The sequence below is a fragment of the Bidens hawaiensis genome, unplaced genomic scaffold (assembly GCF_021521415.1).
Source record: "Bidens hawaiensis isolate Kalapana, Puna unplaced genomic scaffold, B.hawaiensis_p1.1 tig00015610_1, whole genome shotgun sequence".
In the NCBI taxonomy this organism is placed as follows: domain Eukaryota; kingdom Viridiplantae; phylum Streptophyta; class Magnoliopsida; order Asterales; family Asteraceae; genus Bidens; species Bidens hawaiensis.
Window position 1 is genome coordinate 207466 of NW_027492396.1, and position 23969 is coordinate 231434.

Below are 23969 nucleotides of genomic sequence, written 5' to 3' on the forward strand. Positions count from 1 at the left end.
AAGCATGTCGTTCACAATAAAAGGGAGTGCCACCCCTCTTTCTCCCTTCCAGTTAACGTGGTAGCGCTCATGAGTGCTCAAAAGAGAGGGGTCCACCTCATTTCAACCAATCATATTCTTTTTTTTTGTGAGTTAGTTAAAACTTACTGTTTACGTGACAGTGATGTGATTCTTTAAGTAGTCTAAATGTTTTTAAGATGATGCATGATTTTTTTAATGTTGTGATACATAAACTTTTGATAATAAGTTTATGATACATTGGACTTTTGAATTCTGATCATTTGTGATACATATCATACTTAACATTAGAAAGGAAACAAATCCATTGAATTTGGTATTCATTGTCCAATTTAAATTATTAATTAGGGTCAACTATTTACAAAAGTGCACTAAGAATAAATATAAAAAAAAAGTAATCATATTAAAACGTTAAACATGTACACCAAACGTATGTCCTTATCAATTATTAAAATAATTGGGTAAAAGAGAATTGCGTGCGTCATAGTAGCACGTAAACTCAAAGTGTGCCACAATGTTTTAGTCGAATTAGACTTAAAACTGAAATTTGAATCGAACTGATTGCATTTAATTCATTTAACATACGTTTACTATAAATAATATTCATATTATTTAATTCATTTAATTCATTTGAATCGAACTGATTGTAGGGGTATGGTACTAAACCCGGTTTTACGACCCTAAATTTATTATGTTTGGCTTATTTTATTATATGGACTAATACAATGTTATTGGGCTGAGGGGGTTTTGTGGAGGTAACCCTAACTGGGCTAGGCCCATTAGGGTACCATGATGGTGGCCATGAGGCTCCCTATATAAGGAGGTCTCCACCTCCTTATTAGGGGTTGGTCATTCTCAATAAGAGCCACCACCATATTTTTGTGTCTGTGAACAAGAGATCCTGGAGATTTCTTAGCGGTCACCTCCACACCCCCAAAAAGTCATTGCAGATCCCAACCAGCCGGAGAAGAAGATCAAGACGTGGTTCGTTCATCTCGAAATCCGTGGAAACATCGTCATGGATCAGGTCAGATTCATCTCGTGCTTCGACATTGGCGCCATCCGTGGGACGGCAATGAACCACGCTTCGCTTCTCGTCTCGGCCCTCTGATCTGTTCATCAATATCTCGGGTCTACAGTTTCTTCTTTCAGATATGTTCTATGGAAATCCAAAAATCCGTAGATCTAAAAAATACTTCCAGATCTGGAAATACACAGGAAGAAATACCACCGAACTTTTGGGGAAAACCCTTAGATCTGTGTTTTTTCTAAGTGAAATATACCAAATCTAGTTATGATTTTTTCAGATCTGGGTTCGTTTGAGCAACAGTCACACTTCATATTCATAGATCTATAAATCCTATTAGATCTGTTGGTTTTACATAAAACCTACCTGATGTGGATATTCAAAATCTCTAGATCGTGCGCGCCACCGCGGATCAAAATCGCTCCCTGTGGATCAACTTCGGATTCCGCATGCGCGCTCCCGGCGATCACTCTACGCCACAGCGGGTCGCATGCGCGCTCCCGGCGATCACTACGCGCCACAGCGGGTCGCATGCGCGCCCCCGGCGATCACTCTACGCCACAGCGACTTGCATGCGCGCCCCCGGCGATCACTCTACGCCACAGCGACTTGCATGCGCGCTCCCAGCGATCACTCTACGTCACAGCGGGTCGCATGCGCGCCCCCGGCGATCACTCTACGCCACAGCGGGTCGCATGCGCGCTCCCGGCGATCACTCTACGCCACAGCGGGTCGCATTCGCGCTCCCGGCGATCACTCTACGCCACAGCGGGTCGCATGCGCGCTCCCGGCGATCACTCTACGCCACAGCTCACGCATATCACATGCTCATGAAGACAGCCAAAACCTATGCTCGTGGCGCATATCACATGCTCACGCCTCACGCATGCTCACGCGTATCACGTATGCTCACGCATACCACATATGCTCACGCATCACGTATGCTCACGCATCACGTATGCTCACGCATATCACATGCTCACGCATCTCATATGCTCACGCATCACATATGTTATTGGGCTTCACGTATGCTTATGCATATTAGATGCTCACGCATCATGCACGCTCACGCACCACATCTGCACGTGAGAATAAAGGAGACATTGCGCAGGCCGCGCGTAAGCGACATAACAAATGAACAGTCTAATCCAAATCAGGATAAGAACAACCATGATTGTACTCACATGGCTACGCGCCATACTTAAAGGTTGGGAATCCTCATAATATCACATATGGCTACGCGCCATACTTAAAGGTTGGGAATCCTCATAATATCCCATATGGCTACGCGCCATACTTAAAGGTTGGGAATCCTCATAATATCCCATATGGCTACGCGCCATACTTAAAGGTTGGGAATCCTCATAATATCCCATATGGCTACGCGCCATACTTAAAGGTTGGGAATCCTCATAATATCCCATTTGGCTACGCGCCATACTTAAAGGTTGGGAATCCTCATAATATCCCATATGGCTACGCGCCATACTTAAAGGTTGGGAATCCTCATAATATCCCATATGGCTACGCGCCAAACTTAAAGGTTGGGAATCCTCATAAACCCATAGGCCACGCGCCAAGCTTAAAGGTTGGGCACACCTCATAATTTGCCCGAGGATGGGAACCATGCAATACATCCACTTTTAGTTGACATGTTTTTGCAGGTTCGGCTACGAGCCGCACAAACACCTATGACATCATTATTATCATCTGGCCATTTGTGCCTCCATTATTATTTTGAAAACAGGCCGGGATATTCATCCTGCGCGGAGGAGGCCCTTGTGGGCCAGTCATTATCATCATTTTATAGCTCGTAAGTCGCCTCGCGCGCAAGCTTTTATTATTCTTATAGCTCGTAAGACGCCTCGCGCGCAAGCTTTTATTATTCTTATAGCTCGTAAGACGCCACGCGCGCAGGCTTCATTATTCTCATAGATCCGTAAGTCGCCTCGCGCGCAAGCTTTTATTATTCTTATAGCTCGTAAGACGCCACGGCCGCAGGCTTCATTATTCTCATAGATCCGTAAGTCGCCTCGCGCGCAGGCTTCATTATTTTTACAGCTCGTAAGTCGCCTCACGCGCGCAATGTAACATCCCGAAATTTCAAGATAATATTAATTATATTACTTAATAATAGAGGGAAAGTTGACTCGGGTTCGGGAATTAAATAATAGAGTAGGAGTTGGTATGAGTCGGGCTAGTGTTGGATTAATTGAGATGGGTTAAATGAGAATGGGATTTCAGGGATATAAATACCCCCAAAACCCCAAAATATCTTCATTTTATATCTATTTCTTCACACACTCAAAACACACACATCCTAACCGATCAAGATTCGGAGCCGAGACCCGAGGTTTTGTTGATAGATCTGAGTTGGTAAGGTAAGAACAAATCCAACAAAGCTAATATTACTGTAAATGGTTAGGATTAGATGGGTTAACCGGACCCGAAACCCAAACTGCCCAAATCGGACCCCTAAAACGTCGATTTTAGGCCGATTTGATGGTTGGGATTTGTAGGCGCCGATCATACGATTCCGTGGGTACCAAAATCGAGTTATTTGGCTAAGAAACGAAGGAGTTATGGGCAAACAGATCTGCAGCGCGATAACTTCGCCTGCAAGATTAAGTTCGCCTGATGAACTTCGCCTTCAAGCGTAACTTCGCCTAAGGATAACTTCGCCTACGGCCAAGTTCGCCTAAGGATAACTTCGCCTACGGCCAAGTTCGCCTAAGGATAACTTCGCCTGAAGCCAAGTTCGCCTAAGGTTTAACTTCGCCTGAAGCCAAGTTCGCCTAAGGTTTAACTTCGCCTGAAGCCAAGTTCGCCTAAGGTTTAACTTCGCCTGAAGCCAAGTTCGCCTGAGGTTTAACTTCGCCTAGAGCTAAGTTCGCCCGAGGGTTAACTTCGCCTAAAGCCAAGTTTGATTAGAAAATAAATTATAAAGCGATAAGTTAAAGTAAGCTAATACTAGGCCACCAGATTAGATCAGACGAGTATTGATACGTGTAACTTGTACAGTCAGCCGAGCTCAAATAGAGAAGGGATTTACAGCTATCAGAAAAAGAAGCAGAATTCAGGTGAGTTTCTAGCCCCATTCCTTGTTATGTTTTCGGGGCTGTGTGCATACTTGATGTGTTGTTAATACATTTATCCTAAGTGATAAGTGTATGCCATATGTGATATATGTGATATGTATGAATGATTGCTTGATGGTACGTGAACGATCTTCGGATATTGCACGTACTGTCAGGTTGTAACGTTATAAATATGGTAAGTATGATATGTATGTTTATGTGTATGAATGTAATAAAGTTAATAAACGAAGGAAATGACGGTTGTATGGTTGTATGGTTACGAAAAGGGTACCGAGCCCTAATAATACTCGAGGTATGATGTATGGTTGTATGGTAACGAAGAGGGAATCGAACCCTACTAATATTCGAAAACAAGGGACCAGACCCTTATAATATCTGTGATGTTAGGGACCAGACCCTTATAATATCTGTGATGTTAGGGACCGGACCCTTATAATATCTGTGATGTTAGGGACCAGACCCTTATAATATCTGTGATGTTAGGGACCAGACCCTTATAATATCTGTGATGTTAGGGACCAGACCCTTATAATATCTGTGATGTTAGGGACCAGACCCTTACAATATCTGTGAGGATAGGGACCAGACCCTCATAATATCTGTGATGTTAGGGACCAGACCCTTATAATATCTGTGATGTTAGGGACCAGACCCTTATAATATCTGTGAGGTTATAGGGCGAAAGGCTCTTTAAAACGTATGATTATGAATGTAAAGAAAGTATGTAGGTAAGAAAGAAAGTATGTAAGTAAGAATGAAGGTGTGAGTACTTATGTGTGTATGAAAGAAAGTTATGAGGTTAACTACGTATGTATGTAATAAGGTATTGTATGGTATTGTATGATTAACTAGAACTCACTCAGCGTAGCTGACTTTTAGTATGCACGCAGGTGAGCTGATTATAGAGTTAGCATGAGGATGACACACGGCATGGATTGAACGGCTGGCATCTGAAGAAAGAAGTAAAGATGTTTTAAATATAAAGATTTGTGTTATGGTATCAAAGAAAAGATTTAATGTTTTGTAACAAATGATTGATGTTTTATATTCCGCGAAAAGTTTTAATAAACTCTGATTTGAAGGACTGTGTTTATGAGTAAATCCGACGCTAAAGTAGGGCTACCGGGTTCGGGGCCTTACACGCAAGCTTTATTATTCATATAGCTCGTAAGACGCCTCGCGCGCAAGCTTTTATTATTCTTATAGCTCGTATTCTTATAGCTCGTAAGACGCCTCGCGCGCAAGCTTTTATTATTCTTATAGCTCGTAAGACGCCACGCGCGCAGGCTTCATTATTCTCATAGATCCATAAGTCGCCTCGCGCGCAGGCTTCATTATTTTTACAGCTCGTAAGTCGCCTCACGCGCGCAAGCTTTATTATTCTTATAGCTCGTAAGTCGCCTCGTGCGCAAGCTTTTATTATTCTCATAGCTCATAAGTCGCCTCGCGCGCAAGCTTTATTATTCTCATAGCTCGTAAGTCGCCTCGCGCCCAGGCTTTTATTATTCGGCGTGCTATATCTTATTCATGCTAGTGCACCATCATTATCATAAAAACCACAACACGTCACCATCATGAAGAAAACCTCCCAAAACTCAAAGACAATAAAGATAAGGCCGAAGAAAAGGGAAAAAACCGCCTCACGCCCTAACACACCTCATAAAGTCCAGCGCTCCACCTAAACGCTTGCGCGCCCAGGAGCAACGCTGGACTTGGGGGGCTTGTAGGGGTATGGTACTAAACCCGGTTTTACGACCCTAAATTTATTATGTTTGGCTTATTTTATTATATGGACTAATACAATGTTATTGGGCTGAGGGGGTTTTGTGGAGGTAACCCTAACTGGGCTAGGCCCATTAGGGTACCATGATGGTGGCCATGATGCTCCCTATATAAGGAGGTCTCCACCTCCTTATTAGGGGTTGGTCATTCTCAATAAGAGCCACCACCATATTTTTGTGTCTGTGAACAAGAGATCCTGGAGATTTCTTAGCGGTCACCTCCACACCCCCAAAAAGTCATTGCAGATCCCAACCAGCCGGAGAAGAAGATCAAGACGTGGTTCGTTCATCTCGAAATCCGTGGAAACATCGTCATGGATCAGGTCAGATTTATCTCGTGCTTCGACAGTATTGTATATAGTGAGTGCAAGACACTAACAAGTAACAACTACAAGCTCGTTGCATAAGAATTAAATGCAATTTAATATTGGGTACCAATGTGTTTGTAAAATGCTTCCAATCAAATGAATGAATGTGGGACAAAGGGTGCATATTACCTTTGGTGTGTAACCTTATCATTCACAAAACTAATTTATATTATTTTTAAAATAAAATAAATAAGAATCATGATACGATAAAAAATAAAGAAACATCTTAAAATAAAGAGACGCGACTTGTATGTCGGTCAATCTAACCCGTCCTATTTTAGGGCCAAGCTGACATGTCCGTTTTGTTACGCACTAAAGCACCATCAGATACATGATTGTATTTCAAAGATTCGTAGCCAACACACGGTTGCCACGTCATCATGTACCATAATGCAAACGTAGGCATCTCAATAGTGACAGATCCATTAGTTGTTGGATATGTACCCACCACCCACCCCAACCTCCTATGGGTGATGCACTAAAGATGCATACAAATACAAAAAGTCACATATTGCTTAGAAGTTTACCAAAAATGATTGCAACAAAGGACTTCATTTTCACTCAAACTATCTGTTTACTCAACTGTAAAATAAAACATGCTGCATTTCCTAGTTTTTCATACCTTGCATTTTTCTCTATAACATCTGTTTAGTATTTACATACTATATCAAGATCAAGAAGATAACATAATATGGCGTGTTTCGAGAGGGCATCACCGGCTTTAAAGCAGATTTTGCTTCAACTCTATCGGTAATGTTTCTTTTTTCTTTTTTTTAAAACCATGATAACTCGTTAAGAAAACTCAACCGGGCCCCACCAATACCCTGCTAACCAGTAGCCAGTAGGACATGATTCCAGTGGAAGCTGTGTGTCACCCCTGGATGTTTTTTTTTATATATATTATGACTGTTAAATCGGTTCCACCTTTAAGTCGTACACGGCTCATTAGAGCTAGATATTTTTGGCTCTTTGGCAGACAATTATAAGTGTCTTCCATGTAGATTTTCCAGCCATGGTCCATGGTGGTGCACCCTATTTATGTAGCATTATAACGTCACTAAAATCCGAAGTGGCAAAGCCGCAAAGGTGTCAACAATAGTGTTCCAAAATTCACCAAGATTCTCTGTTAATTGTAAATACACATAAAGATTAGAAAGTACAAAGCAGACGTGGTAAACGGGCTGGACTCGACTCATTACACATGTCATTTTTGGTTCGGGTCGGGTTGACACAACACACTTTTTCTCTAGAATATTTTTTTTGAAAAAAATAAATGGTGTGTCATATATGATGACATGATTTACATTATTCAATACTTATAAATTTTTTAAACAAAATAATTCAGAAAGTTGTATGTATTAGAGAAGCACTTTGTATACTTGACCTGCTTGACCGGTTTTCATTTAAGTTGAACCGGTTAAAGATGCAACAGAACTGGAATCGACCCGTTCGTAGGTAAACGTGTCGAAGCTGCCACCAGTAATAAAGATTTTAAAACGAATTGTTCCTTTCGTGACAGTGCTGATAAGCCTTTAGCAGTCGAACACCACTTGCATGAATTTGGATCTTTGCAATACCACATTCAGGTAAACAAAAAAAGTAACAAACTTATCGAATTCAACAACTTTTCTGATTCAACTAACACAAGATTCACTAGTCATATGTTACAGAAGCACATCATGTATATCTATCTATCTCGACCCCTATTTTATCCACCGGATCCTCAATATTATACGGATTTCCTCATTACACGATTGAAACCGTGAAAGGAATCGGTCATGAAGTAGTTCAGATTGTTGAACCACCAAAAACAGGATACCAGTTAACTCTTAAACTTGATTTCTCCAAAATTCCGCGCAAGAAAGGTAAATTAAGTATTTAACATATTATAAAATTATAAACAAACTAAGCCCGAGCTTGAAATATTATTAACGATCCAAGCTCGTTTCGTCATGCAGATGCAGTGAAAATAATTACGGATATTTCATCTGTGCAAGCTGTAATACTGAGCTCTCAACTAAGAGAACTATTGAAAAATGTTAAGGATCAAGAAATATCTCAAGGGACATACAAACCGATTAAACTTGTTTATCATCCTAACGAGCCGTTCTATGTCGTTAAACAGGTAATTTAAAGTTTTCAAAAAAAAAGATATAAATTGTATATCTTAAGGGTGTTTTAAGTCATTTGTTTTATAGCCTGCAAAGTTGACTGTAGTTTTCCCGATTCGGTTCAAAGAGCATTCCGATATAGTTATCGCAAAGGCCTTCTTTCAGGTTTAAACTTTTGAATTTAGCAAGTCAAATTACAACTTGTAGTTGAAATATATTATTTGCTTCCGGTTTGAGTTAATTAAGAAATTCAGGAGCTAGTGGATGTTGGAAATTCGGGAGTGTGTTCTCGGGCGCCTCCTTGCTATTGGTCACCGATTCCGCCTCCCGAGTTAAGAGGTGAATCTATGAAAGATTTGAGCACTAACGGAGGATTTGTGTCATTTGGTATTTAACCAAACTTGATATTTACACTTTTAATGACATATTAATCATCCTTTACATTACAAATTCACTTGATATTTGCAGATATATCAGCACGACATATTGAAGGCAAGAAACTGGATAAGACCGTATGGAACTTGCTCAACTTCAATGCATTAGTAAAGTATCATGTAAAGGTAACATACTTATTAGATCAACTAATATTACATCATTTTCATATCTTAATGGTGAAATTGGTTCTTAAACAGTGTACTAAAGGTTTTGTGCAACGGAGAATGAGAGGCCGTTTGGAAAGCTTGGTTGAGGTAAAACAACCTTCATTATAAAACGTTAAACACGTTTTTAATAATAAACTAAGACTGAAATTTCTGTTTAACTAACCAATTTAAGATATCTAATGAATTAAAGATACATTTTGGGCGGATTTTGACCCGTTTTCTTCATGTTTATAATTGATTATGTTTCCAATTGCAGGCCTTGCAGCAAACAGGTATGGAAGAAGATCATAATATTGTGAAAGTTAAAGGTATTCACAAATGTTCGACGTGACTTTTTTTACATGATCTAGTGAAAGATCAAATCTTTCGCTACTTAATTGATTTGCATATTGATGTAGGACATAGAGGCATGAAGAAAGTTATTAAATATACAAAAAACAAGATACTAATGAAAAGATGGAACTTGGCAAAAAAGATGAAGAGAATTCGTGCCCGAATAAGAATCCGTGGATTAAGACGTTGGTTGAAACTTCCTAGTTTCTCTTCGGTAATGAGCTATCAGAAGTTAGAGAAGCTCTAGAGAAAAATAAGTTGTATGAATTTTGATAAACATACAAATATTTAAAATTTTGTCTGTCTACATGTTAGCAAGAGTCTAATCTAAGTTCATCTATAATTGTGGACTATATATAACGTTTTATATAGAAGTTGTGCAATAAACAAGTAAGGGGATTCATATTTTTAATGTATTAAACTTCCTCGATTTGTTAGTTCGTTAATTGAAGATTGTTATGGACATATGATTTGTTATCATGTTATGGTTTTCTATTTTACTTGGTCCTTTCCACTTTGATCGTTAACCGACAATTTGGTCTTCTTTATAAGTTTTTTCGTGTTGCTCGGTTGTCATCAAAGTAAGTTTTGTTATTTTACCAATATATCATGTTGTGTATTTAAGTTAAGCATCCTAATCAATATGTATATATTTGTAGCTGGAGCATATGAACAAAGTAACATCATAACATTTGGCGCCGCGTCGCCAAAAGATTGTGCAATACATTGTGTTGTTGCACCTATTATACTGTTGTTGTTGCGAGCTAGAGAAACCATGTGGTGGTACTAAAGATAGTTGTAATACAAAATGTGCTAAATATAGGAAAAGTTGTTTTAAATCAAAATAAGTGATAAGATTAGTAAACCTAAGATAAGACAATTTGTGCTCTTAAGTGTATTATAAAATAGTTATATAATGCAAAAGAAATGTACACCCTCAAATTCCGACTTATGGGGTTATATCGCGAGATGCATGATATACTAGGATGTCACACCCGACCGACAGCGTATTTCATCGGAGTGTAACGTATAATTGCTCAAAACACATGTGATCACAATATTAAACGTGACAATAATATCATTATTATTATTATTATATCAACCGACAAGTACACATATTGTTCGAAAAGAAAACAAAATAAAAGTGAACATTGAAATTCCAATACTAATTGTTTATTGATGTGACACTCCGCTAAACAAGTCATTTTCCGTACATGCTTAACTGTGATTTCTTAATGTTAATTCCCGCAAGATTTAAATTTTGCCAAGTTTAATCACAGAGAGTCTAGCATAAGCTCGGATATGCACGATACACTGCGTATAAGTAGTATATTTTTGATTCCATTATATCGAGTTAATATTGGTTGAAGTAATGCATCATATCAATGATTCCATAATATCGAGTTATGATTGGCGGAGAGATCTTACTGGCTTTGAGATTTGACGCGAGATAGAATGTTAATCTTTAATACCCTTAAGTGGTTTACATACAAATCAACATGAAATTGAAAAACGGGTTGCAGTCATACGACACGATTAGATATAAACTTCCAGACTTCGTTTGAAATTACAAGAATCATTCTTTGTGTTCATACTTGTTTACATAACTCATCCTTCCACTAACGAGCACTAGTTTTCTCAGTTATGCTCTGTTATAAAGTGGTAGTTTCGTCATTTTACTTATTTTTAACTCGCTAAAAAGAACATATGGAAGCATAGAGTCGCTATGATTAAAATATGGACCATCTCCTCACTGACTTCAATTCTATAGTGAAGTATGGAGGAGGATCAACATTGGTGATAGTCTTTCATGTACCAACACGTTTAACCTTACCGGGAAATTATGGGTCTAAATGTGTTGCAAGTTGTCAAATAGGTCATATACTTTTGTCTCGATAAAAAAAACGTTTAGGTGACCGACCTGGTAATAAAAATTCATATATGAAAAAAGTTGAACACACTGAAAAAAAAAACATTGGTCTGCCTCGTATCTTCAACTCCTATAAGAATAAAATGTTATCGTAACGCTACATTCGTGAATCAACTTGGTGGTTGTCTTTATGAATAACTGGCTTTTAAAAAAAACGAGTCGACATCAAGGTGTAAATAAGGCTATGATTCATTCTTATGTTTAAACATGACCAAACATATATTTATAATTGGTTTATATCAAGCAGAGTTTAATTGATTGCATAGATGGTTAAATTGATGGTTGAGTCTGTTTAATTTCAAACTTGGGTTGACTACCACTCTACCAGGTGGTTAAGTGTTATTGGGCCGGTAACAACAAATTGTGAGATATCCATTTTAAGGAGATAGGTTTAATGACCCTAAAATATGTACAAGAACAATTGAACAAGTGGCCATTTTATGATTTGGACTTTATGCACGTTTAAGGTGCATTTTTATTCTTTTTATTTTTTTATACATAGCATACTACTTCCGGTGAGTAAATACTAAATGAAGTGGTGCTAGTGTTTTGGTGAAGACATGGAGTCGCGGAGCGTCTTAGTGAAGTAGAAAATAAGTTGTCACTTCGGTTGTACGCCAGTGATAAAGAAACAAAATTTCTTTGACGAAGACCCAGGTTCAAACATGGGCAATGTGATTTGATTAAAGAAAAGTGTCTTTTTAGTTGTTTAATAAAAGAAGTATAAAAAAAGTATGAACGTAATCCGGTGTATAACAAGCTAGTTCTAGACCTATGTGTTAAAATTGTATGTTAGGAAATGATAACTTGCAAGTTAGGGTTAAACTTAATAATTTGATTAGCATTGTGAAGACTTCCTTTGAGTGTGCGTTGAATACTACTAGCATCTTGGAACACCACAAATTTGATGAGCGGTCTCATGGTTGGAATGAAATTTAATTTGATTCTTAGATTGGATGGCTTGCTTCCGGAGTGATATCTTAGGCCAATCTCGAGGATTGAGATCTATATCAATGCGGACATGGTATCATTAGGAAGATTTAAATGCCTTTGGTAGGAATATGCTTGATTTTATGTACTTTTACTTGATCAGTTGACCATTTCATGATTGTATATAAACTAGTTTTGATACCCACACTTTGTGGCTGGGCACATTGTACATTTTGAAATGTTGATACCGAAACGAGTCTTAATATTTGCGACGTGAAAATAGGAGAAAAATGAAATACTTTTCTATAATAAAACAAAAATGTTAAAGGCTAAAAGAAAAAAACAAAAAATACCCGAAAATAACAAAACTAATATAATATTTTAGTTATATTATAGAGATGAAGCTAATATTATACTATCAGTACCCTAAAGTATATTGTCATGAAAGTGTGAAATTTTTGTTCATGAATGACCATACAACTACGTTCAAAATGCAATTATATTTAAAATTAGTCAATTATACCTAATTGTGTGCAATGATATTACTACACGACTACATAAGGGGGGAAAACACTTAACCGTGAGTATTATAACTCGACTCGTAAGTTATCGCTTTATCCGTTTTCTAGACTAGACCGCATATACTAAGTTAACGTTATCAGTTTACGTGAGTGGTGCGAACAACCGAACATAATTAGAGTTCTAAGTGAGCCGAGCTATCTCCGCTTATTAGAAGCTTAAGTCTTTGATATTTTAAACTTTTAATTGTTTGGAAAATAATTGGATTGTTTTATAACACTTCTTATTTTATAAGTTCCTTTTTAGAATATTGCACCACATGAGGGCTGTTCAAAAAGCTCGCGGCTCGTGACTTGCTCGAAACTCGCTCGAAAATAGCTCGAAAAAAGCTCGGCTCGAAAAAGCTCGATTCTAAATGAGCTCGACTCGACTCGATTTCTAAACGAGTCGAGCTTGAGCCAGGTTCAGCTCGGCTCGTGGCTCGGTCTTGGGTCGACTCGTTAGCTCGGCTCGTTTAGATTAAACCCTAAATTTTAATATCTATATATAATAATATCATGCCAAGAAATGAATAAATAAAAATTATACATATATTATGTCACTCGATACCTAAAACCTTATAAAAGACTAACGAAAATAAAACAAATAAATTTATAATCTCTCTAGTTTATAAATTTTATATAATATGTATGTTAAATATATATTTTTTGTATTTTATATAACAAAATTTGTAAAATATTAAATAAAAAAAATAAAAAAAAATTAAAAAATTAATGGAGTCCAGCTCGACGAGCTCGGCTCGAGCTTTATACGAGCCGAGCTCGATTTTTCAGCTCGATAAAGAAAACGAGCCGAGCTCGAGCCAGGATTAAGTTCGAGCCCGAGCTCATTTACGGCTAGTGGGCCCAAGTAAGTCCCACAACCAATCAAAGAACACGAATAGATTTCCACGACACGTACCCAAGTCCAACATAGTAACATACACTTAATAGGGGTAATATAGTAATTTACAAAATTAACCATAATAATAATAATAATATTCAAACCACAAAGTATATGTGGCTCTTGATGCCTCATTAAACCAAAGGTTCCAAAATTTACACCCAATCCAATCTCTTCACATTCACACTCACATTATTCCAATAATCACTTCCCATCACAACTCCAGCTTCAAACTCATTTCATGGCAGCATCATCACTTTCAGCAACTGGGTTTACATCTTCTTTCCATGGAACTTGGGGGACTTCCATAGCCGGTGAAGATTATCCCACCATGGTCATGTTAGTCAAGACCGCACCCACTCGGGTCCGAATTGGGAACAAGCCGTTAAGAACCGGTCCGATGATGGGAAATGTTAATGAAGGAAAGGGAATTTTCGCGCCGTTAGTTGTTGTGATACGTAATATTGTTGGAAAGAAGCGGTTTAATCAGCTTAGAGGGAAAGCAATTGCGTTACACTCTCAGGTATTTTTAATTAAAGTTTAAACTGTTGTTTTGTTTGATGGATTTTTTATTATTTATGGGATTAATATGGTGGTGATTTGTAGGTGATCACGGAGTTTTGTAAATCGATCGGGGCGGATGCGAAGCAACGACAAGGGTTGATTCGGTTGGCGAAGAAGAATGGAGAAAAACTTGGGTTCTTAGCTTAGTGTTTGATTATAAGTTTAATGAGAAAGTTGAATTCTTTTAATCTCCATAGTGTGTATGTATGAAGATATTCCGGATGTAAATACTTTTTTCATCCGGTAACATCAAAATATAAATGAAATTCATGTGTCTTCATCATATTTACTTCATATATTGCTGCTTGTAAGGACATTACCGTTACTTGTGAGCTACTCGATATTAGCTCATGAGGAAATTGTGGCAGACTGCCACCGGCCCAACTGTCAGACCCAAATTCCCTCTACTAGGCCTCTTATTTGAGATTTCTCCCAAATTTGATGAATGGTGATATGTGGTTTTGTTTTTTTTATACGAGAGCCAAAACTCTTAGTGCAATATATAAGAAAGGCTTTGTTCGCTATAGGACACAATGAGAGTGGTTATGCGTCCATAAAAGTCGCTAACTTTCACTCGAATTTGTTTAAGGGGGAAGATGGTGTCCCGAGTGACCGACTCATAACCAGACTGGTTATGGTGTTGCTGAGAGAGGCAATGTTGCAAAATGTCTACTGTCTAGACAATGTCTATATGTAATGCCATGAAACTTAAAAGAATTATACCATAGGTAAAAAGTTACATTAAAAGATTTGGTTTGAGCTAACAGCTAACTATATAACTATACGGTTTTTAAATCCATATATTACTTAAGCAATATAGAAAATTATCCTAGTGATAAAAGCTTATAGATGTTTATGAATAATCAGGGACGGAGGTAGGATGACTGGACGAGAGTTGGTCTATTGATACCAGTCTTTTTTGTAGTTTATATAATGCGTATAAAATGGGATTTTCGGTTGACACCAATACTTTTTGAAGGTTGATCCATTAGTTTGATGAACAAATTTTTGACTCGTTAGTTTTAGGAAAAAATTATAAAAAAAGTTAAAAAATATTATTAATTAGTTTATTATTAAGTAAGTAGTTTATTTTTTATTCCAAGAGTTTGACAACGATTTTACCGTGTACCTGTCGAATTTTACGTGCTTAGGTACTTTGAACTAGAGGTGCACAAACCGGTTTTTTAACCTAAACCGGTTTCGAGTTGAACCGAACCGATTTTTGGTCAAAGCAGTCAGGTGGTTTAAGGCTCCTCAAAACCGGTTTTTGTAAAATCGGATTCAAAATGGTTCGGTTTTTGGGTCGGTTGGTTAACCGATTTGTATGCCCGCCTCTAATTTGAACCCAAATGATAATTTTAGTGCATTTTATGAGCATACATATATCTTAGGATGATATCTTTTTTTTAGAAAGACCAATATCCTTAACAAGAAAAAAGACCACTTACAAGGGAAAAAAAAGCCCAAACATACTTAGGGGTGCTTTGGAATTCCTTATTTAAGCTCCTTATAGCTTAAAATTTATGGATTATAAGTTATAAGGTGTTTAAAAAAGTTAGGTTTTGTGAGTGTATAAGGTATAAGTTACAACTTTATAACTTATACCTTATGTCTTAAATAAGGTATAAGAAGGTAAAATAAGAAATCCCAATAACACTCAACTTGGATGTTTGGAATTTTAACATTTTTAAACCAAGTCTTTTTATAGTGGACATGTGTACCAACAACGTATTCAAGGCACCGAAATCAAGGTTGTTTGATTCTTCAAAGGCAATACAAGTGTGGGTAATCATACCAAAACGTGGTTGTCAAATGCCTCGAAGTTTCGACCATAACTACCAATGGCCTGAGAATTTCGTCGGTTATCTACCGATGGATTGCCTAGGATTCTAAGCTACCTTTTTATTTGATTAAAAAACACATGTCGTTTTATTCGGTTTTGTAGTATTATGATTGAAATCAAACACATTTCGTCGGTTATCTACCCATAACTACTTCTTCACTGATACAAAAGTTAGATTTTTTGGTTTTTTGTTTATTCGGTTTGTAGTATTATGATTGAAATCAAACTGTCACACGTACCCCTGCATTTACGGCCTAGAAGTATGACAAATAGTTTGTACATGTTTTTGTAAATATTTAACAGTGGCTGTTTGTTTTAGCGGAATACTTAAGTTAACTAAAATATTACATTATATTGAAAACTTATTTGGGAATTAAAGTCCCAAGTATTTGAATTACAAAACACTGTTTCATTTGTGTACAAGGATTAATTAATAAAATGAGTCATTTTCATATAGCGAGCATCTACCATGGGTGACTCTAATCCTTGCTATATGTGCTAAACTTTTTTGCCTGCAATGTGAAGAGAAAATACGTCAGCTATATGCTGGTGAAATGTTGACTTTAAAATATTTAACAGTTATTCAAATGACAAAATAGTTTTCTTGAACAATCTCAGCGGTAATATTTTCCCATCCCGGGATTTATACCACTGCCATACATACACAATTCAAGAGTTCTCCGAACCACGTAACATATTGGAGAACTGGTTATGACTGCTTGTTTGCATCTAAACACATGTGTAATCGGTATGAGTTGCTTTTATTTTCTATCTTGTGTGGCTATAATAAATAATAACCTAAGTGGAACCCTTGCTCGGGTATTTGGAGTTAAATGCCTAAACTTGAACGAGCATCACTCTTACTCCATGTCGCATACTGGGCTTAAACCGTTGAAACTTCGATGATCGTGACTCGTTGCACGCTTTACGAGATATGTGTGTGTGGAATGTGTGTTTTTGTGTGAATGAGGGTTATGCGATGAGATTTTAAAATGGTCATCGCGTAGCGCATGACTAAGTATGTTCCGTGCAGCCACGTGTTACGCAACTATGGAGGTTACGTCGTGTATCGCGACACCGCCCAAATCTTAGGTTTTGTGAAGCTCCGTCGCGTATCGTGATGGGCTTATCCCTTGCCCATTGCGTAGCGCGATGGGTTCCAAAATTCATATTTTCATTTTCGGCCCTTCTACTTTCACAAAAATACAGAGCCGGCTCTCAAGCAACTCACAGTGATGCGAGTGTGCGAAGTGTGTCATCAAAATGTCACATTGCGCCCATCGCCCGTGCTTGTGGGTGTGTGCTTCGCACCTTTGCTAAGGCCACAAAGTGTTTTGTTATACAAGAATATTACCTTGTTATCGTTAATTTTCCTTATAAGGAGCTCACAAGTTTCTTCTTTTATTAATACGGGACAAGTCCATTTTTTTTCTATTAGTGTGGGAAAAACCTACTTTCTTATTTCACATTATCAATCACATATTTTTGGTCCCTCGTCTTTCCTAAATTGTCAAATTTTAGACCGAAATTTTTTGGATGTTACATAAACCGAGTAAACCAAATAATCTTTTATAATTTATTTAAAGAAATTGTTACCACTATTTGTTATTAGATCAAGTTGAGTTAACTAAGATTGAGTCAAATTTGGAAGTGTATTGGTCTAAAAGATAAAACTTGAATAACTATTGTTTGATATTCGGTGTTGCTCATGTCCAATCGAATTCAGATTTCTCTGATCGAAAACTCATCAATTCGGTTTAGACCGAAAACCAAATATACAATTTCGTTCGTTTTAAACATTTTCGACACGTTTTTAACTTGAAGCCAAATATTAGACACCCATTATTAAATGAATTATTTGATTCACACAAGAGGCATACCTACTAATTTCGTGTTGATTGAGGCTCTTTGAAAGATACATCTCGTTTTAACATATATAAATGAGTCACGGTTCGAATTATATCCTTACAAAACCTAGTAGTTTTTATTTCTTACGGTATGTGATAAAATTATACACATGTTTTTGAGGTTCACACTATCATTTGTCATTCAATTGTTGAAATTTTTCATAACTTTTAATTAATTTATTATTATATAGATTATATTAATATAATATTATTGTGTAAAGTTTACTATTCTTTTAAATTTCCAACCATTTTTACCTAATCACTTACCTAATGTTTTTACCTATGCCTAATTTGCGTTTGTGTGTTAATGAACTTCTCGTCTTCTCACAGTCAAGCACGAATATACAATGAAGCATGAACAACGATATGGTTTTCATACACTCTCAAGAGGAAAAAGACAAAGAAAATGTGTCTTTATCATACACACGTAAGAGTGTATGAAACCACGACCTGTTATATATATGACTTGCGAAATGATACTTCAAATAACTTTCAACTATTCTTATTTATCATCTTACACACGTAAGGGTTTTCTATTATTTATTCATCCATCTTTCAGTTTATAACCAATAAAAAAAAAGAAAAAAGGAAGGTGGTTCTATTTTTTATAACCATTTATCTTCTATAAATACATGCAATGAAGCATGGACCACCTTTTATCTTTTTATTTCTATGGATCATGAGATGACACTTCACTTAAGTTTCATTATCATCTTTATGCAAGCAACCACTTTGCTATTATTTCATTCACGTTTCAATTTATTATCAGTTTAAAAAGAAAAAAAATACCATTCTCTAAACCATTTCTCTTCTATAAATAACGTTCTCTAAACCATTTCTCTTCTATAAATACCATTCTCATTTCTTAATTTTCCATTTCCTTTTACATCCTCACAAAAATCATGGAGAAAAGTGATGACCCGGTCGCATTAGCCACGGTTGCACCATTGGCACCGATCACATCCGAGCGACCTGTTGGGACGGACCTTGAGTCATCCATTCCAAGCCATGTAAGTCATTGTAACGTATTCATAATAATCAAACTTATGTTAACTATATTAACTCTAGTGTACGATCTAAAAATAGACATGGCTAGAGCAATGGCTGCACCCGACACAGAACACCCCAATGGCACACCGGACCACCCCACTCAAGGGTGGAGCGTGCTCCAACAACACGTCGCTTTCTTTGATCAAGACAACGACGGTATCCTTTATCCTTGGGAGACTTACATAGGTGAATACAGTACTTGTACTTTTTTGTTAAATGTATGATTTGATTATGTCGTTTACTCTTGCGTTACAGGAATTCGAGCAATCGGGTTCAATGTACTTTTTGCATTTATCTTAACCTTGGCCTTCCATATAACATTTAGCTACCCCACCCTACCAGTAAGCTGATGTTTAGTATGTGGTTCGATCCATTTGTGCCATCTTGGCTTCAATTATTATTATTATTATTATTATTATTATTATTGTTATTATTATTATTATTATTATTTTGTGTGTTGTAGGGTTACATACCGTCGCTCCTGCTTCCGATTTACATAGAGAACATACATAAAGGGAAGCATCCAAGTGATTCCGGGACTTATGATACCGAAGGAAGGTCATTCTCGTCAAGTTGATCCACATCATAAATTTTATCGTCGCTAGTAGTGTTACACGTGACTAAAATAGTTTTGGAACGAAAAAAATGCCACCTTTAACAAAATAACATATAAAATCACATGATCACCGATTTCATTTTGTAGGTACATGCCGGCTAACTTCAAGAGCATGTTTAGCAAATACGGGAAAACATCGCCAGATAAACTAACATTTGGGGAGCTATGGAACATGACCGAAGGAAACCGTCTCTGGCTCGACTTGGTTGGATGGTTTGTAGTCAAAATGTTTCAATGATCACTAGATAAAACTATTTGGTAATATTTAATCACTAATCAAAACTGATGAAACAGGGTGATAAATAAGTTTGAGTGGGGACTTGTGTACTTTATTGCTAAAGATGAAGAGGGTTACTTGTCGAAAGAAGCTATGAGAGGTGTGTTTGATGGCAGCTTGTTTTACAATCTTGCCAATAAAAAGAATGCATCAATGGATAAGAAGATGTCGTAGAAGCAATTAACATATGCATATTTGCTATATGGACGTAACTTTCGTATATATAAGATGAAAAATAATTTGGTGATGTACAAATTAGCATTTACTCAAAAGTGGTTCAAATATATAATAAAAAAACGAGTTGTCATGTTATTTAAATTATTTAAATGTTAAAAAAAAACTTTTTTATGATTTGGGTTCATTACTGATTTACTTACTGTTATTGCAAATTCGAAACAATTAGTTCCTATAAATATAAATCAAGCTCATTTTTAACTATTAATTTGGATAATTTGAGGGCATTGACCGTTCTTATGAATCAAATTCTAAAAAGGTAAATCCTCAATTAGTTCATGTATCTTCTTTAAGAAAAAAATATAAACTTTATCTTGTTAATTCACTGTTTGGGGACCCAAACCATCATGACCTAGACTAGACATCATCAAATTTTTAAATATTTAGCGAAATACAATCGTCCTATAAAAGTTGCAACCCCAAAAAATAAATTTGGGGTATGCCAATGTTTATTACTAATCATTATAATATTATATGTTCAGTAGCGTTATATCTAATTAGTTGGTTTCTAGTTCATTAATCTTAAGGTTGTCACACTTTCCTTCTTAGACACATTGTACAGTAAAATAAATGATAAATTAACATCTTTTACTGATAGTATTAAAAAAATTATCTCTGATGTAAATTTATACTGTATGATTGTATGTTGTAATTTTGGAAATTACATAAGTTAACTTTGCAATGCTATAAAGTTTAAACTACTTTGTTATTGGAATAAAGCAATAAATGTCAAAGTTGTGTCTTATCATCGATCGCATTAAAGATTATTAACTTAACGTAGAGACGTGACATCCAAAGTGTTATATTCCGTAAAGTCCATTATTTTATAGATCAATGAATGAACAAGATTTGATCATGTATCGGTATCACTTCTCAATTGATGTTACATGTTAGAAAATATTATTTAAGGATATTGGTTTTAAATACTCCCAACTTTGACCTATTGATAAATAGTACTCTCAAGTCTCAACTTACGAATTGTTCCCCAACACTCCAACTTTTAACATATTTTCTTCTGGCACTCTCGGAATAACGAGACACTAGTGTTTGGGATAAAAAATGTCATTTTTCAAAGTTCAAAAGATTAAATCAAAATTTATTTATTAAACTAGCCAAAAGTTCCATTTCAAATTGAAAGGCTACGAGACCTAAATTACGGTGGAAACACACAATTTATAAACAAACTTTCAATATCTTTTGGGGTTCAAGAGCAGCTAAACGCCCAAATTCAATTTCTGGTTTGTGTAGAACCTAAACATGACATTCTCCCTCACTCAATTCTCACTCCCACCTATAATCAATCATCCCAAATACCCAACACCATTCAAATCAACCCTAAACCCACTTTCCAATTCCACCATACAGCATACTAACCACTAACAAAACCAACAACATCCATCAGACGAACAACTATCCGAACTGGGTTCAGAGATCAAGAAAGCAATGATGGATAGAGAGGTGATTAAGAAAGATGAGAGTTTATGAACCGGAGTTGTTGAGGAGATTGGACAGATTGAGTGCAGTGTTAGAAATATATAATAAATAAAATTTGATTTAATCTTTTAAACTTTAAAAAATGACATTTTTTACCCAAAAGTTAGTGCCTCGTTACTCCGGGAGTGTCAAAAAATATATGTTAAAAGTTGGGAGTGTTAGGGAACAATTCGTAAGTTGAGAGTGCTATCTACCAATGAGTCATAGTTGAGAGTATTTAAAACCAATGTCCCTATTATTTATATTTTTTTGGACATCTTAAACAAAACAAATTTAACGTCACTTCGGAGTGATTAAGTCTTCAATGTAGCAAATAGGTGGTGGGAATATATTCTCCACATAGAAAACGACATATACAAATAAATTAGATATATTGAAATGATTATGTATTCTGGTTTGGGTTGTAAATGACCCAGATGTCTGGCGGACGTCCAGCCATCCATTCAACGAAAAGTTCTTCTAAGTTCATCCATTTAATAAACTCACCGGACATGATTCACATGAACAAAAAAAATCCATTCGGTAAGCATGATCGAGGAACACGGCCAAAGGCCACATTCATTTAATAATTTTAATAACCATTAAATTTGTTATAGGGCTCTCACCTTTACCTGAAACTCAACTCGAAAAAACGTATACCCGAACCCGAACTAACCCAAACCCAAGAAAAGAGTAACCCGAATCAAAGTAATTCGGGTTGGTTCTCAGGTTTGATTTATATGCTTTAGAACCCAAAAAACCCGAATAAAATTTTTTTTTTTGAAATTAAATACATTTTTAGGTATATAAGATTTAGTCTTAACTTAAAGTTGTCAGAATCCGGTTTTAATTGACTATTGTCATTCTTATTATTATGGACCAATTACTTTTTCCGTTTATTACAAATAGCAACCGTAATCAAACAACCAAATCATTCCCAATTAAAGACAATATTGGTTCTAATTAGTTTTGCTCTTCATATTTTTTATTTCATTGTTTAGCATTCCTCATATACCTCATACAAGCTAGTTAAAACAACAATCTCTAAACCTTAAACCCAAACTAGATAAATTAGTTTAGATTTGTCAATAAGTAATCACTTATATCCATTTTGTCAAAGTTATTTCTGTTTGTTTGGCCACATGGGTTGTTTATGTTCATTTGTCAATATCGTTCATGTGTGCTCGTTAGTATCCATTTCCACTTAGTGCCGGTGTTAATGTTTGTCAGCACAAATTCTGGTTCATTAGAGTGTTCATGAAACCGTCCATATGTCCAACAAAAGTTTAGCATATAACCACACTCGTCTAGTTCAGTAACAACACTAATTCCATTTCATAAGCAAAGTTTTCGTAAGGATCGCGAATAACCAAAAGCATAAACATCATCATATAATAAAAATGTACAATAACATTTGTATTGACTAGAAGTAATGAGTGAAATGAATATTAATTTGAGTCTGTTACTCTGTATTATCACTCTCTACTTATGTTTTAAATTTGATCAATCAAAAATTGAACCACATTAGTCATTCTTTTTAACTTAAAATCAACATAATAGAAAATGAGTGGCGGATACAAAATGTAGAAACCAGATGTAGCAGCTAAGAGAAATAAAAATATCATCACAGCTGTAACGAATGGTATCAAATTTGTTTTCCAGACTTGTAACAGTAACAAGAAATCGATATTACAAGATACTTGACTAGTCTGGTCATAAACTTAAAACCAAATTATAACAATAACCTATAAACTCCAAAAATAATATATGTAGAACCTAAATGGAACAAATGTAAGCATAAAAAGGCAAGACATCTGTAACGATAGGTTCAGTTAATGTTCCAAACAAGTAACGATATCAACCATAGATAAATGCAGCAGATATCTGACTAATGTTTGGTAACACGGTTATAAGTTGTAAATTTGTATACAAAAAAAATCATAGAAAATGTATGTGATGGAAAACTTGCCGACTGATAATGCTAGATGTCACATAATAATATAGGGTTTGGGTGTGGCTGCGGTGAACTTATAGACATCTGTTAATGTAGGGTTTGTATTATAAATTGGGCCTGTTTTGTTGAAATGGGCCTGATAAGATTTAGAACATATGGGCCGGTTTACTTTTGATTTGTTCAAATAATTTTACTTGTATGATATTTACTTCACCCGGACTTACCATCTCACCGCTGACGTCGGGCGGTGCCTAGGCCTAGTACTCGCAAGTCACAACTCCCTAGTCCACCAACCTGGTTGTGCCTAGTGATTTATGTGGAATTTGGACAATAGAAATGATTTAGAATGATAAAAATGATTTAGTTGAAGGTTGTCAGACAGATAAGATCGT

At 36.2% G+C, this 23969-nt stretch overlaps 3 protein-coding genes across 3 annotated transcripts; all 3 read left to right on the forward strand.

The window, feature by feature from the left end:
• Window positions 1-6860: 6860 nt before the first annotated feature.
• On the forward strand, window positions 6861-9645 carry LOC143549472 (actin-related protein 2/3 complex subunit 2B-like). The gene is made up of 10 exons (XM_077040374.1): window positions 6861-7042; window positions 7812-7878; window positions 7950-8157; window positions 8251-8417; window positions 8491-8568; window positions 8658-8790; window positions 8872-8963; window positions 9036-9092; window positions 9262-9313; window positions 9404-9645. The coding sequence occupies exons 1-10, from the start codon at window positions 6984-6986 to the stop codon at window positions 9583-9585; spliced, it is 1095 nt and encodes a 364-aa protein (XP_076896489.1). The 5' UTR covers window positions 6861-6983; the 3' UTR covers window positions 9586-9645.
• A 4005-nt stretch (window positions 9646-13650) lies between these two features.
• LOC143549473 (protein PROTON GRADIENT REGULATION 5, chloroplastic-like) lies at window positions 13651-14508 on the forward strand. The gene is made up of 2 exons (XM_077040375.1): window positions 13651-14182; window positions 14266-14508. The coding sequence occupies exons 1-2, from the start codon at window positions 13901-13903 to the stop codon at window positions 14368-14370; spliced, it is 387 nt and encodes a 128-aa protein (XP_076896490.1). The 5' UTR covers window positions 13651-13900; the 3' UTR covers window positions 14371-14508.
• Window positions 14509-18633: 4125 nt separating this feature from the next.
• Window positions 18634-20140, forward strand: LOC143549474 (putative peroxygenase 3). Its single transcript, XM_077040376.1, has 5 exons — window positions 18634-19209; window positions 19279-19364; window positions 19487-19581; window positions 19727-19852; window positions 19934-20140. The coding sequence occupies exons 1-5, from the start codon at window positions 18876-18878 to the stop codon at window positions 20088-20090; spliced, it is 798 nt and encodes a 265-aa protein (XP_076896491.1). The 5' UTR covers window positions 18634-18875; the 3' UTR covers window positions 20091-20140.
• Window positions 20141-23969: the final 3829 nt, after the last annotated feature.

Coding starts and splice junctions, on each gene's coding strand:
- LOC143549474 (XM_077040376.1), top strand. CDS start 18,876: ATGGAGAAAAGTGATGACCCGGTCGCATTAGCCACGGTTGCACCATTG. Junction 19,210..19,278: donor TCCTTGGGAGACTTACATAG/GTGAATACAGTA, acceptor CTTGCGTTACAG/GAATTCGAGCAATCGGGTTC. Junction 19,853..19,933: donor TGGCTCGACTTGGTTGGATG/GTTTGTAGTCAA, acceptor CTGATGAAACAG/GGTGATAAATAAGTTTGAGT.
- LOC143549472 (XM_077040374.1), top strand. CDS start 6,984: ATGGCGTGTTTCGAGAGGGCATCACCGGCTTTAAAGCAGATTTTGCTT. Junction 8,158..8,250: donor CAAAATTCCGCGCAAGAAAG/GTAAATTAAGTA, acceptor TTCGTCATGCAG/ATGCAGTGAAAATAATTACG. Junction 9,314..9,403: donor TAATATTGTGAAAGTTAAAG/GTATTCACAAAT, acceptor ATATTGATGTAG/GACATAGAGGCATGAAGAAA.
- LOC143549473 (XM_077040375.1), top strand. CDS start 13,901: ATGGCAGCATCATCACTTTCAGCAACTGGGTTTACATCTTCTTTCCAT. Junction 14,183..14,265: donor CAATTGCGTTACACTCTCAG/GTATTTTTAATT, acceptor GGTGATTTGTAG/GTGATCACGGAGTTTTGTAA.